At 39.6% G+C, this 15,949-nt stretch overlaps 1 protein-coding gene across 5 annotated transcripts in view; it reads left to right on the top strand.

The window, feature by feature from the left end:
* The window catches only part of b4galnt4a (beta-1,4-N-acetyl-galactosaminyl transferase 4a), a 165,470-nt gene that overhangs the window by 82,748 nt on the left and 66,773 nt on the right, over positions 1 to 15,949 (top strand). For all 5 annotated transcript variants that reach the window (XM_082539927.1, XM_082539928.1, XM_082539931.1 and 2 more), the window contains exon 3: positions 13,055 to 13,153. In XM_082539927.1, the coding sequence (XP_082396053.1) occupies positions 13,055 to 13,153 (99 nt within the window). The remainder of the gene's footprint in view (positions 1 to 13,054; positions 13,154 to 15,949) is intronic.

Raw genomic sequence — 15,949 nt, 5'->3', positions numbered from 1 at the left:
TTTTTAGAGTTCACTTACTTTTCCCAGACAGCCTTCTGATTACTTAATGTGCTCAAAAAAAAGACAAAAAGTTCTTGGGTTTTATAAGTTTAGTCAGATGTTTCCGTGTGATTGAAGCTTACATGAAAATCAAATTACATTTTGGGCAAAATCAAAGCAGAAACACTTGTAAGTTCAGAGGATTTGCACCTTTTTCTCTAGCTGTTGGTGTGACTGACAGAGAGAAGAAGAAATTTCTGACGAAAATGTCATGTCATGGTAAAAGAAGCAGAGGTGACGAGACAGATGTACGGAGTAAGACTGAAAGAACAACCCTTGACCCAGAGCAACCGCTTTGTCACAGCCAGTCATCTTCTTCTCCTGCCGTGAAAATTCTGCCATCAGATTCAAACCTGTTAGCTATTGGGTTTGCCAATTTATACTCCTCTGTATCCCTATTGCATCTATATATGTTGGAGAATTTCTTATAGGTTTTGTTATTTCAGTCTTTATCATTTACAGCATAGAACACAACATAAATTGCATGCAGACAGTGAAATTTTAATCATAGAGTATATCAAAGACCATTTCTCTCTTTTTGTGTGTAGGGTATGAGTGAGTGGAATCCTATAGTGTGTGGGATTCTTGATGTCTCTGTATACAGTACTAGAGGTGCTGGTGTGTCTTTCCATGGTACGTGTCATCTCTGATCTGACAAGACACTTGCAGATAGATGATATTACAACCCACGCACCTGCCTGATATTGATGGGGTCTCCAGAACAATGTGGGTGTGCTGTAAATAGAGGTGGATGCCGTGTCCTGGGATAAGCTATAAATTACCTTTCCACCTCCATCTGAGTGTCTAGAGGCTGGATGGACAGACAGAAGCATGGATGGAAGCACGGAGGGGGACAGGGAAGGGGACTGAATGAGCATGAGGTCTGAGATGTACAATCATAGCTTTAAGACAAATGAACAGCTTGGGACTGTGGGTGTACATGGGCGAGAGACAAGCAGTGACTGGCTATGATGAAGATTCATTGCGCTTTTCTCTACTATCCATCTCCACTAACTTGTGCAGACACCAGTGAATAGCCCAGCCACTAAGTTGCTTGATAGTTTGCTACTTGGGTGCTAAAATAGAGCAGATTTCAAAGAAGTTACAGGCTGAATGATGACATCTGAAAGCCAGTCAGACAAAGCAGTGATGTCAGAATCGTGCGCAGGTGATCAAAGGTGTCATTCATATCAAAACTATAATTCTGTATTCAGTGTTTTTCAGATATGTACAGAAAGCATGGTTCACACAACATATGCTCTTTGAAAAACCTCCAATTGAGCTTACTAAAAGACTGCACCAATCTACTGTCTGCATGAAGTAGTCTGCACTTATTACAAATACAATAAATCTTAATTTATAAAGTGTTCAGAGTGTTCTCTCTGTCACTGTTGCCTACTTCGACATGTTCTTCTTTGGTATGGCAGTAATTTTGTCAAACTTTTAAAGGCTTAGCCCAAGTGATTCTACAACTTCAGCTTGTAACCCCCCCAAATAGTGATGCATTTCACTGTTGTGAAAAATAAAAGCTTCCCCATTTTGTACATTTTCGCTGTCAGGTGAGCGGAATAATTTTATGAATTGCACCTCAGCTCAGTACTTTGCAGTGTGACTTGGCAATGTAAAAGAGCTCCTGGGCCAAATGTAGGCAGCACATTGCTGTGAAGTGGCTCTGAGGCTATATTGGGTTGACAGGGACATTAAGCACAAAGCAGCAGGGGCAATTTTAATTACTCTTTGTCTGTCTTGTTGTCTTGGTGACAAACGGGAATGAGGCATGTTTACAGATGACTATGCTGCATAAAACATCTTAGAGGCAAATGAAGGGAAGTGAGTTAGAGATTTCTTATTTATTTAATTTTTGACTGAGATGGTAATAGATGAGACCAACACGTGGATCTGAGATCTCCAAACAGGTGTGCAGTTGATGAAGTGGGCTGTGGAGGCGAAAGCTGAAGAGACATTAGTTTTGACGCAGTTTATTATCTGGCAGCTTCCTACTCAAACACGCCCATATCTATTCTGTCAGTTTGACTTGCTCTCAGGAAGAAAGAGAAAGGCTAAAGCAGTTTCTCAAAATATGTCGCTAAGGTTAAAGATGCCTGACATGCGAAACAGACGCATGTCTGCAAACCGCGAGAGGATGCAGAGCTACTTACAGACCCAGCTTTCTTTAAGAGGCAACACTGAGTATGACATGTTCTCTGCTCCTAGAGCTAAAAAAATAATTAGTCTTTCTCAGATAGAGATAGAGAGCAGAGAGAAAGTTTAGGGCTTTTTGTAGTGCAAATTTGATGCTGAGTGGTTGGCAAACATAAACTACATGTAAAGAGCTTACGTAATAAGTGGTTTCTTATATATCAAATCAGGGATGGGTTGGTTTTGTATTAAAATTCATTTCGCTTTCTCTGTACTTGGAGGGAAATCAGTTAAATTAGATTAAAAATAAAGTAAAAAGTAGATGGAAAAGAACTGGAAAATTACCCAAGGAAGATGGATAGAGGGGAGAAACTACTAAAGGAGGACAGAGGAAGCTGGACTGCACAAATGTCAGTTACAGAAATTGGCCGGGCAGTAAAGAATCTGCTGCACATATTACAGATACAGCATGCCAAAGGTTCTCCAGCACAAATTACACAGTTAGTATGTCTTGTTAGCTCGACCTTCAGATGTACAGTAATTGTCGTCTTGTCTACTGGGATGCTCTTAAATACAGAGATATGTGTAATTACACAGCTGTGCTGAGTATTTATTGCACACTCTCATATATAAATCATTAGGCTTCTTTTGGTCTTTAAAAAAAATATGAAAAATATAATTTGGAGTTCAAACTCCCTTTAATATTTTATGTATTGGGGAGAAAGTTATTTTTCAAGGTTTGCTCCAAAGTCCCAGAAATGTACTGTTTTCTCACCACAGTGGCGACAAAGCTGTGAGTGGTAAAATTCAACTTGCAGCTGAAATGGCTGCACGACGCAGAACACCGCTCAGCTCACATTTAGCCCATAAAAAACATTCCAACTTGTCAAATACAGGTGTAACTAATGGCCCCATTTTATTCAGATGCCGTTAGGTGTTCCGGTGTAGTACGGTGGTTACTGTGAGTGTTTACTCGCTGGACTTGTTAACTGGGACACTGGGAAATCAGTTATCACTAGGGAAGCTAGTTACAAATGTGCTTTTTATAGTTAAAAACAATAAGTTGTTATAACAAAGGGTTTTGGATATTTTTGCACTGTTGCATTTGTTTTTGGGGTTTTTTTTGCAATTTAAATACATTTACTTTGTAATGGTTTGTATTCAGCATTAGCAATCAAATTTTGAGCCAGTCAGTTTCTTCTGATTATGTTGTGATGACTGGCGCATCTGTTGTCCCTTGTCAGTACGCTTAATGTATTCAAAGCAGTATAAAATAAAATAAATATATACATTATAGAATTATACGTGTTGATTTTGGGCAAAATCTTCACAATAGGAGTTGAGGTCCTCTGTGCGTGACATCTTAACTTATAATCACAGATAATAAAAAATAAGTAAATAAGTAATGATAAAAAAAAAAATAAGAATTGGGAAAAAGGAAAGTATTTCTGTGGTGTCAGAAGCTATTTCCTCTTTAGTAGAAATAACTATGTGTATGCATTTTTCATAATTGTCTACGCGTCTCTGTCTCATGCTGTGTGTATTTAGTTGAAAGTGTTGTGAGTTCTTTAAACCTTTTACCAAAATTTTTTTAGAATGAAATTCAGCCTTTGGCAATTTCCTTGATTAGCCCTCGTTTTATTCTTTTAACCATTCCTTGGTGGATGTGCTAATCTGTATTGAAGGGAACCTCTGAATCCCGTTGATAGCTCTGCTTGTGTTTCATTTTCATCTGGCTTCACGTTATCTTTAACCTCCTAGGACCTGGTGTCCACATATGTGGACATCACATTTTGGGTTATTTAGACCAAAATACTTAATTTTGCTCTACAAGGACCTGATATCCACTTACGAGGACATTATACTGCTACTGTTCTATCGAAATTTTAAACAAATATCCTCATATGTGGCTCTTATTTTTCTTAGAAACAAAAATCTGGTAAAAAAAAAATTAAAAAAAAATAAAAATCTGGTAATTCTTTGTTTTTACATTCATCAGGTCCCATTATGCCCAAATATCAAAGAGAAATTAAAAATGCATGTTGTGGAAGAGTTCGGGTCTTAGGAGGTTAAGCAGTCTTTGATGTGATTTAAAACTAATAGCAGTCAGCTGTTCAGCAGTCATTTCCACCTTCGTGTTTCAGATTTGGTAAGAAGTTATTTTCCTTAAAGCATTTTGGTTTGCACAAATGTCCACTGTTACTGTGGCTAAACAACCGTATCCCTGGTTCAGACCCATAGCACATGACTAGTTCACACCTGTGTCACTGGAAGGCTATAATTATACTCGGATCTTCTTGTCGGAAACTCTTTTTTTCTTGTTTGAAGGCTTTTTCTGGGACGACTTCCATGCAAGTGAGTTTTTTGCTATTTCATCTCTCTTTGAAAGTTCATTTAGACACCTACATTTATGAGTTACCTGCATGTCTTTTAATTAAATTTCGAGGTCCTTGGAAACCTTGTTTTCGCATCGACTGGTCGACCTTAGAGATAAAATTGTGTAAATTTTTCAGCAAGTTTCCCCTTTTCTAATATAGTCGCAATGTCTCAGGGATGCTGGACATGAGAGAGCACTGGCCATTTAAAATATGACAAGACTTTACAATGAGTTCAGAATAGCTCAGGTCCCTTTCATGGCCCCAACTGGCAAATCATTAATCTTCCAGAGCACTTATCTAAGAAGGTTGTCCTTCTAACACAAAACTGCCTTTTTCCTGTCATGATGCCAGAGAAGTTGGTCCACTGCATCTAGTGGACTAAATTATAGGTTTAAAGCAAGGCAGTCATGTTAAAGCTAAACCACTTAATAGAATATACTACTTGCAGTTGGATCATTTCTTTTGTATAATTTGGTTATTTTGCTAGACTTTCTTTCTTCTTCTGTTTTTTCCTGGAGGTCTTACAGAGCTTTAACTCTAAGCCTTAAAGGGCCACACAGTTAAATAGCGAGTAGAAAAGCTGATTATTGAGGTCATGTGATTGCTAACCATGTGACATTAACTTGTCTGCCATTTTGAATGTGTGACAAAGTTGGATCAATTGAATGTCTTTTTGGCTTTTCATAAGCACACTGAAGTAGTTTTATCAGTGTTTTCTCCCTTTTCACCTTGAATGTCTTCTAAAAGCTACGTTTTTCTTCATTGCACAGGAAAACGTAATATTTCCGAGACGCTTTGTTCCCTGCCATTGCTATGGACACTAGCAGATTACCACAGTTGCCTGTAGCACCATGGAGTGCTTGCTTGCAAACGCTCGCAAGGAGCTCTCTGATCAGTGAGGAAACTGTGAAAAGTGTGACACAAACAGGAAATGAAGGCTGTTTGTCAAAATAAAAGTAGTGCTGTTTAAACATGTGGGCTGTGGTGCTGACGCAAAACTTTTACTTCCATATTTCTGGTTGCACTTCAAGTTTGACTGCCGGCCATTTAGTAGTGACTTTTGAAAGTATTTACAGACACATGGTTGTCTTCCATGCAAAATACAGGAGACCACATGTGCTAGCAACCTGAAAACCCTCTTTGCATGAGATTTCACCCAGTGACAGTAAGGAGCTCAGGAACCACTCGCCACTGGTTGGCTGAGCCACAGCCACCCTTCTGAGAGAAAACTCTATAGCTGTTAAAGTTTTAAGCAGTTTAAAGAGGTTCAGATCACTGGCACCTAATCTGGAACCCTTAATTCCAAATGTAATGAGTTGAGAGTGTAAACGGAGGGCTGTACTTACTGTTCCATGTGATAATGTGGTTGAGCTTAAAAATGGCCATTTTCAGATTAGAGACTCTGGAACATTCCCTATCCAATTATTAAACTTTTCACAGATGCATCTGTCATTCATAATACACTTGAGCTTTTTGATGCGCTTCCTTTACTAATTAGTTATGTGGTATACATCTGTGTGCTGCGTGGATGAAAAGTCACCCCATTCTGAATTTGCTGTGTGAAGCGGGAGGAGAGAGCATTTTAAAATCTTTATGCTTTGATGTCCATCTAGCAGATGTGCTGAGATTTGGATGCTGGGCATGTGATACGCACATAGTTCATAGCGGAGTTCACATTCTTAAACACACATGAACAGGTGAAGCGACGGAGAGAGAAAAGTGCTTTCGTTTTCAGGTCAGGCATTGCATTTTAGATGCTATTCGCCCCAGGAAAGCAGCCTGTTTCATCATTGCCAAACCACTTCTGTGCCTATCACACTCTACCCCTTGTAAGAAAACCAAATAACACCAGCAGAGAATTTCAGATGTAGACATGCACAGATTGTAAGACAAAAAGACAGAATATAAAATGGAACTTAAAGCGAATTCACAAACAGAAGCTGCAACATAGACAGCAGAAGGTCGATCAGACCCGCTTGCACAAACCCTTCGTCTATTTGTTTCGTCTCATCTGGATTTACTGTAACAGGATCCTAATTAGATTACCCACCAAAGTACGGGAAAGGCTTAATATATCCAAAACCCTGGCAGCAAATCTACACAATCCAACAAGTACTGTCACTCTATAAACTTTTCTGTGACATTTGAAACTCTTCTCCTCTGCTATATTTTTTTCTCTCTGTCGTTGTTGGAACAAGCAAACGACATCCCACAAAAAGCCTTTTCTTCAGCATTCGTGTCATTATAAGAAAGTGATTCATGTATTTTCAATTTCTTGGCGGAACAGTGCTCTCTCAAAGAAAGGAACCAGGTGCTTTTTGATAAAATACTCTATTTTATGAACAAGTAATGTAGCAACAAGTTCATATTTTGAAAATATGAATAGGAAAATACTATTTATCCACACTTTTGACATTTTTGTCCTTCTGCTTATATTTGATAAGAAACCTGTTTTTACCAGTACTTTCAACATCACTGTAGCCTTATGGCACTGCAGAATTGTTTGTCGGTACATCTGTGTATATCCATCACTGTGTGAGGCCACCTCTGAAGGAGGCTGTGTGTTGATTAGGTCAGACTGAGCCCCGGCAGGTCAGCGATGATTGGCAGTTGAGTGTTTGCCTGTTCTGTTTGCCGGCTGCCCCGTGTCACACCCCGTCAATAGTAATCAGCCTGGACATAAAAGTCAGGCCTAATGTGGCTTCATTTCTCTCTTTCCTCCCAATTGCTCGATGGTAGAAGAGTAATACATTTCATTGCCCGGGCAACAAAATACTGACATGCTGTTCAAACTTACAGTGTGTTTGGCATCAGGCTGGATTCCTGCTCAGATTCTGGCTCTCTCTTTCTACTCTCTGCGTTTGTTCTCGATTCCTTTCACGTGATCTCTCCTTTTTCACTAAATAAGACCCCTGTCCTAATCAACTACTATTCACACAGAAATGATAAAGATCTAAGACACTTTGAACTGTCATTTCACAGAGTATTTTCCTAATGCTGTACCGAAAGGTACGTATAACAGTATAAACAGCTATAAATGTATAAGTTATATTGTGAAAACTAATTAAATATTTCCATACAGTTCTGACACGGCCACCAAAATTAAATTAAATCGATGTCGACTTACTCAGTTTGTGCTGGCTGTACATTTAGATGCATGAATGCAGACACATGTTTTCAGTAAAAATGAATGCGTGCACACACTACACACATCATCACATGAAAATCTGTGCTCTGTAAATACCAAACAGGTCACCCTCTAACTTTTCTGCTTCAACTGTCTGCAGTTTTTCATCTCCCCATCTGTCCATCTCCTCTCTTGCCTCCCTCTCTCTCCTCCTTCTTCCCCTTTTGTGTCTTATTGTCTCCCTGCTGTATTCATCTCTGCACCATTAATCTTCCAGCCAATGAATTGGAGCTCCTGACTCTATCACTCTTATTATCGGCTGCAGCCGTTCCTTATTTATGTTCCATTTTTCTCCTTCTCCTCCTCACTCAGCCTTGCTACTGTTGTTCCATTGACCAGCATGTAATTTCTTACATGAATAATGCAAGCAGTGAGACAAAAATAGTTGCATTCCTTGGTTCTCTTGGTTGGGATTTGTTCTGCAATCATTTAACTGAATGCATTTGGTTGAGCTGATTTCTATTCAGCAGTGCCAGCTACTTTGTTAAATGAAATAGGGATTTTGGTTGTAAGGGTATTGGGACTCCAAAAGCTGTATTCTTACTGAAATAGACTAGAACTAGATTGTGAGATCAGGGTGCAGATTTATTCAACCTCTCAGCACACTCGAGTACTGATCCAGGATCACCGAGGTGGTTCCCAGGACAATTCTATTCATTAGCCAACACTCAGAGCGGCCACGACAGTTTGCAGGCAAAATTAAATTTCAGTTTCTAGCAGCGCTGATGTGCTAGTGATAGACACAATTTTTATAAAAATGGCCAGGGTTGGTCAGGCAGCTTTCACAGTTTAAGATTAAACTCTTTGATGAACATGAATTATATAATATGAACATGCTTTCGGGGCATTGTTTCCTCAATATACTGTCTATAGGTAGAAAGATATAATTATGTCCCTGACTCTTTTTATTTACAGCTAAATAGCATTGCAGTTACAACAATAAATGCAATGTTCTCTGCCGATATATTGTCATGAGAAGCAATGACCACCCACGAGAAATTCACCTTTGTGTGTGGATCAAAGGTGAGTGACAGACTTACCCTTCACATCTCATTTGCTATACTTGTACCTGTATTATGGAATATTACAGAATATATTGTAATGCACAGAACAAATGAGGAAAAATGTATAAACTCAGGCGCTAGCTCATAAGCTTTTTTTATACCAGCCGCTGCTGAAAAACCCTGTGTTGCCATAGTGAGCGTGTTGGTGGTTAGTGAAGCGCAATGTATGGGCCCTTTCAAATAATGACCTTGTTGTGCTCCTTGAAAAATGTCCAAGGACTTGCATAAACATGTTTTTGGATCCCTAAAAGACTCTTGTGGTGATAATTCAGTAATTTTCTCTAATACATATCTCTGTTAAGCTGGCATAATTGCCCTTTAAGGCATAAAGAAGCGGAAAAAGTGAGCCACATAATAATGTTTTTGTCTTACTCATCTCCCTCAGCCGTCAAGCGGAGCATTTTGAAAATCAAAGGTTTCTTATTGTTCCCTGTGCTGCTTTCTTTGTTTATCACAGACCCAGTTTTCCTTTATTTTTCTTCATGATGATGTAAAGTAGTGAAAAGCAACAAACTGACAAGAATAAGATTAAAATCAAGCCCACCCATGGCGCTTCATTTCCTTTTTTTAAGTTAGATTATCATTTAGATGTTGAAGTTAGCCTTGGGTAAGGATAAGAAAATGTGCTGTGCTTTTTTTACTTTGTTACTACTGCAGCGAGGAAAGTCTAGCTGTAGGCCTGAGAACCTGCCTTTGTCCCTGTTAATTTAAATTAAGCTAGCACAGTTTTTTTTTCCTTTTCAATAAAATAAATTGAAGTTATTTTTCCCCTCTTACTGTTTAACTGTGCTAGAAAGAAACAGTAAATTTATGGATCCCGGTGTGTCCAGAAAGTTGCGAACTGAAAATCCATCTCTTCAGCTGTAGTCACATCACATACAGATCACCGGTGCTGGTGAGTGTGTAATGCTGCACAGAGCTATCTGGTACTCCTCAGAAACGAAGCAGACAGTGGTCTGTTTGGTCTGTTCAGTAAAGGGGATTCTGGCAGTCTACATTCACTGCAGACATTGGCTGTGCCGGAGAGATTTCTGAGGACTAGACTTCCTAAACATACCGTGCACTGTTATCAAACTTCTCTCAGTTGTTCCTGTTCCTCTTTATTGTGCCACTGATAATATTTGACCTCTTTTGTGTTCATCACCTTTCATTTGTCCCGTGTTATCTTGCTTATTGATTCTCATTTTCTCTTTACTTACTTCACTTCTCTTACTTTTCTCTTATTCCCCCAAAATAGTTTTTGTCATTATTATAAATGATGAATAATTTGTGATTAGTCACTTGTCATATCCCAGTGTCTTTGCATCTATTTCCATATTTTAATTAGATCAATCAGTTACCAGGAGCCACTGCTGATTCACTGAAACTACAACATGCAAAATCGGAAGAATTATTACTATTATGTTAGGGCTAATTAACATACTGTATACCTGTGGGGCAGTTAATATGAATAAAGAAGTTAATTTATTGCAATTAGTCCACTGTGGTTATCAAGTCTCACGTGGTTGGAAATTAGGATTTGTGGACTTGTGGAATCTGTCTTAGTTGGCTGGTAATAGATGGTGGAGGGGGAAAAAAAAGATTTGTGAGATGAGCCCCACTTCCCTGCCCCTCTTTCCCGTTCTCTGCGATACCGATTTTTGCAGATGCTGGTGCTTGTTTGTGTTTAGCAAAGCAGATTAATTAAGCTCATTGGTATTCCAGGACACTGTTCCCAGCTGTTTTCCAAGCCTAGGATCAGCAAGGTCATCCATTTGAATTTCGCTCTCTGAACATGTGGAGCCTGGAAGGAAACAGCTGGGAGGCAAGCACCCACAAAAGCAAGGGTTTTGACAGTCGAGATGGATGGATTTCAGTGATAAAATCTCTCTGATCGGTTCTATCACTCAACTCCTTATGTCCCTGATTCATTCCTCCCACAGCAGATCTGTGTGCGCTGTGTAATAGATCATTTGTTATTCCATTTGAGTAAAAGTCAAAAAGGTAAATAGCGTTGTAAACATATGATAAATAGGCAGCCTCATCAGTGTGATTGATATTTCCTGTTTTGCCTTGATGCAACTTCTAATATATAATGTCATCTGACAGGCCCCAGTTAGTATCAACATTAATTATCAGTAAAACATGTTAACATGGTTATGGGCCCTGTGCCAGCAAACAATGAGATTTGTAAGTCTGAAATAATGAGTCTTTGTGAGTATTTGTGCATTGTAAGTAATAGCAACAACTTGTCAAAGTGGAAAGTCAATACACACTATAGTGGGAAAAAAAGGAGATACAGCTCATGAAGAATGCAGCGCAGCCTCGGGTCAATGAGTTAACTGTACCTTTTAGTATTGCATCGATAAGCAGACTTTGAGTTAGATCACGCTGAGGCAGCAGTTTACTGAGTTGTGTCCCTGTGAATTACTGTCCACAGTGAAGAAGTAAAGTCTGTTCTTTCAAGTTATTTCTAAAACATTAGCTCTTTAAATTAGAATCAGTAACCACGCACTACAAAATCTCTAATGTGTTGTACACGAATTGTCTTTAATCATCATTCAAACATCGCTCCCACCTGTAAACGGTTAAAGCTGACTTGTCAGGAACAAGAGACTCTTGGTTTGCATATAATAAGCAATGTCACCGAGACGACCCAAGGTCTAAACTTTACTATAAGACTACCGAGATTTGCAGCTTTTATGCTGAGATAAACAACACCTCAAACATAAAGAAGGATGAGTGGATCTCAATAATAATCATAATAAATGCCTAGTAATATTAGAAAGAAAACTGGTCAAAGTATGGAGCTTTGTGGAAATTAATATTTAAAGATGAGCCTGTTTAAAAAGTCTAACTGTGGATTCATTAAAGACTGAGCAAGGGGCTTTTAATTAGCGAGGTTTTCAGTTATTGGTTCATAACTAAAGTTCTACTAACAAAACTTAATCTGCTGTTGAAGGCTGTGAAACAGCAAAAATATTTGAGATTCAGCGTCATGTAAGCTTTCCAGCGAATGTGTCAAAAAATATTTTTGCTTCAGGCACTGGGATTTAGTTTGCTAGTGTTCAAACAGCTCTTGATTCATCAGACTGACCGCTGAGTCCTTTCTCATACTTTTTGTGTTCCTGTTGTTTTTGATTTATATGAGACACCAGCTGATGCAATATAAATGTTTTGTCCTTAGTTGAGTTGGGGTGTGTGTGTGTGTGTGTGTGTATGTGTGTGTGTGTGTGTGTGTGTGTGTGTGTGTGTGTGTGTGTGTGTGTGTGTGTGTGTGTGCACGCCATGCACAAATGCAACAGAACTAAGTCTGTTTGTGAGTCTTTTGGTACCCACAAACAGCAGGTACTTTACGCTCCTCTGGTGACAGACAGGAGGGGAGCCTGTTGTCACATTTCTTCATCATTATTTTCCCTGCCCTCCTTCATCTCTCTCCCTTGGAAGTTAAAAAAGTAATCAAAGGCTTGGCATCTGACAGCTCTGGCTCTTTGCTTCCTCCACTCTAAAAAAAAAAAAAAAAAAAATCTTTTTTTTCTCCTCCCCTGAATCTTTTGCAAACACTAGCGCCTTCTCGACAAAAGCCCCTCATTTCAGGGGTGCTGAAAACCTCTCCAGCTTTTCTCAGTGGAGGTGTGCCTCTTTTGACATCTCTGCTAAATGGAGGATGCTTTGCCACTCATTTAACAGCTCTGCGACTTTGTTCCTCCTCTGGGAGGCACACAGCCTTTTATCTCCTCATAGCTGGCTGAGAACTTGCTCTCCTCTCTGCTCTGTCCCACCCGTCACAGCGCAGCATTAGCATGTACATGCCTCTTAGCAGACCACAGAGAAAGAGCCCTGCAGTGCTCTGGCTGGAGCACGAGGCTTAGTCCCCTGGAGGAAAAATCTTGGCCGCAGGGTGAATAACTGGAGTATGTTGGACATTAGGGCTTTGGCAATTCAAAATGCTGGATTAGGCGTGAATAGTACGGAGGCATTTACACAAGGTTTTAACAGAAGGGAAATAAAGATGTTTCCTGTTATTTCACGATGTACAGTATGTGTTTTCATTTCCTATATCAGTTATATGCAGCCTCTGGAGAGTCAGATTACCTCAGTAATCGATGGATGGATGAATGGGTGAATGGATTTGTGCTTTCATGAATGTAAGGCCTTAGTCTAACCACTGAGATCCATGACCGCCATTAGTCGACTCCTTTTATCGGTGTTGGTTTATGGTAACTGATTTTTAAAAGTGCTGTTTTTTCTTTTGTATGTTTTTCAAGGATGACGAGCCAATGACAGCAGGGGCTGACGGCAGAGATCACGCCCGTATTCGGAAGTTCCTCAGCCAGCACACCAAGAAATTACCCTGGAAACCAGAGGTAGTACAAATAATTTGCCCTCCTTTTTATTTGATGTGATTTCTCCTTTTGCACATATCACTTATTCATCTTCAATTTAAAGCCTTTCTTGCATCTCGCAGACAGAGCTATTGTGATTCCTCGGTTGTTTTGCTGTTTGTGTAATTAATCCACTCAATTTGGCAAGGCCACTTAGTGTGAATATCTTCCTCATTTTCTATCAGTTGTCCTTTCAACTGCAGTTGGTATTTGAGGTCAAACAGAGATCCAGCCAATTTCTGGTGGCATTATTGAAACATCAAACTGCAATTTATCATTATTAGGATAAATTATTGTGTCAGGATGAAAATATTTGATCCAAAATAATGATTACATTTCAAGCCATGCATGGCTGAAGTGATGTGATTTTGCTGTCTTTTGTGTGTAGTTGACACACCTGCTGTAACAACAGGAGCAGCAGACAGGCGTATTAAGCAGTGGATTATTGATAGAGAAAGCAGCTGTGGAAGTGTAATCTGTTCAGCAGGGTTTAATTATAGCTTTGTGCATGTATGTATGTGTGTCTGTAGCCTGGGACATGTGTTGAATTAGTAATTTTCCAAGTGGGGTAAAGTTTAACTACAAAGTCTTTGCTTCAAACCAGCATGATCTTCCAGCACACAGTGGACAGTTCACGTAGGTTCTCTGCCTTTTACTCTGACTTCTCGCTGCTTCCATAAAGCTTTATGCATGTAATCTTTTGTCCAAGGCAAGATTAAAGCAGTGCTGAGTGCGGTATGGGCCTAATATTGTTATAGTAACTGCATTATTTCAGCAGACTCTCCTGAGCTGGTCTCAGGTTAGCTTATCTTTGCCGTCATGACTTCTCTCAGCAACAAAACAGCCAAACACTCTCATTTGGCTTTTAAAGCAGTCATGTGGATGATGTCTGCTTTTCTGATTTAATATGCCCTGCAAACATCTGTTGTCTGAATAGCGAGGGGCTGCATCTAAATGTGGTGATGGTTTTGGCATAATTTAAAACGGTGCTACTTAGAAAATGAGGAGTCACATTGATATGAAACAGCCAAGCTAGGACCACAGCCAAGTAGGCAGTCTGATACTGGACCATGTAGACTAATTGCACAAATCTAAATAGATTTCAAGGGTTGATCATAGCAAGAAGCTTTATTATGTTCTATTTTTTCCTCCTGTGCCTTGTGTTTTATCATTTTGCAGATCACAGGATATGTTTTTGCATTCACAAACATGTAAGTGATTTCATTGACCAAACATATTTTCTTATTCATGGTGTGGAATGAAAAAGCAAAGCAGCCGCAGAAGGAAAATAAATTTTGCAACATCCACACCCACAACATCTTACATTAGACATGACTAGCGTCAAAACTCCCTTTTAAATGTCGACATGGCATTTCTTTGACTGATTTCCAGCCTACTCTTAAAGCACCCTGTCATTTAGTATCAGTGAGTTTTCTGGAAATCCTGCATAATTCTATCAAATATTTCAAGAATTTCTTGGAAGTTCAACACTCAAAAATCCTTTCTTATCTCTGCTATGTCAGGCCTAAGCCAAGTTTGTCAGAAACCATGCAGCGCGGCAGCTCTTCCTCCGCTCTCTTCACTAGCTTTCTGTCCTAATTACCAACATTAACTTGTTTTCTTGGTGCACAGCCAAAATGGTAGAGGTCTGTGGGGCCACTGAGCTGGCACTGTCAAAGGCGTAGACTCATACTGGCAGAGGTAGAGTGGTGCCATATGCCTGCCGTCACAGACTGGCAGAGGTCACATGGACATTCAGAAGCAGTCCTAAACCACATGCACATAAATTCAGTTGCAAAATGAAAAAACAACAACAACTTAGACAGAAAAAAAGGCACTTTCATCACTTTTAATACATTTACAACTGTGTGGCTTGCAACAGGTAAACGCTGCTGACTTGATGAGGATCTTTGGCCGAGCGTGCTTGCTCGTTCAAAGGTGACATTGGCACTTTAAATGCACTGACATGGGACATAGATAAGAAAGTAAATTGCCCCACTTTTTAGCAGTCAAGCACTAGCCAGACAAGAATGGATAAACAGTCATTTGCAGCAAAGCTGACATGTATCTAGGGAGAATTTGAGCTTCTTAAACAATTTTATTTAGTCACACGCAGAAAGAAAGTGATGGTAAGAAGGATTAATAGTCTGCTAAGCCATTGTAGAAGTTGATATCAGAGGAACTTTCATGTTTTTTTACATGTCACTGATATTTCAAAAGCCACAGGGAGCAGAGATTTAACTTCGTCGTATTAAAGCATTAAGCTTGGTTTCAATTCTAGTGCACTGAGGAGGACAGGTGGAGGATGACAGTCTCCAAGTTGACTGACTGACTAAAGCGTCTGGCCTTTTGGCTCTTGGTGGAGCTGAAAGTATCTTTATGTCTGTACTTTTGGTGAAACAGATTTTGACAGCCTATTATTTACCACTCGAGGGAAGTGAGGAAGATATTGTGGCACAACACAGACACATGATTCATATGGAAGCAGTCATCACAGCTGTCTCTTCGCACAGAAACACATGGAGTGACAAGACTGCAGGACAAATCAGATCTTTGTCTGCTCTTCAATCCTCTCCTCATACCTCAGTAATATGAGGTGAAGATGCAGGAGAAGACGTCTGATATTTGTCTCCCTCTCACTATTGATTTTGTCTGTTTTTTCCTCGGTCTATTCAAAATGCCAACTGGTGAATGACTGTGATTTCTCTTATCTGCCATTTAAATGTAAGAGTTTGAGATAAGAAAAAATGCTGCTCGTTCGTCGTACCCTGTCTCATG

The sequence above is a fragment of the Aulonocara stuartgranti genome (assembly GCF_965226115.1).
Source record: "Aulonocara stuartgranti genome assembly, chromosome: 7".
Classification (NCBI taxonomy): Eukaryota; Metazoa; Chordata; class Actinopteri; order Cichliformes; family Cichlidae; genus Aulonocara; species Aulonocara stuartgranti.
The sequence above is the reverse complement of the archived record's forward strand: the minus strand, read 5'-3'. Positions and strand labels throughout refer to the sequence as shown.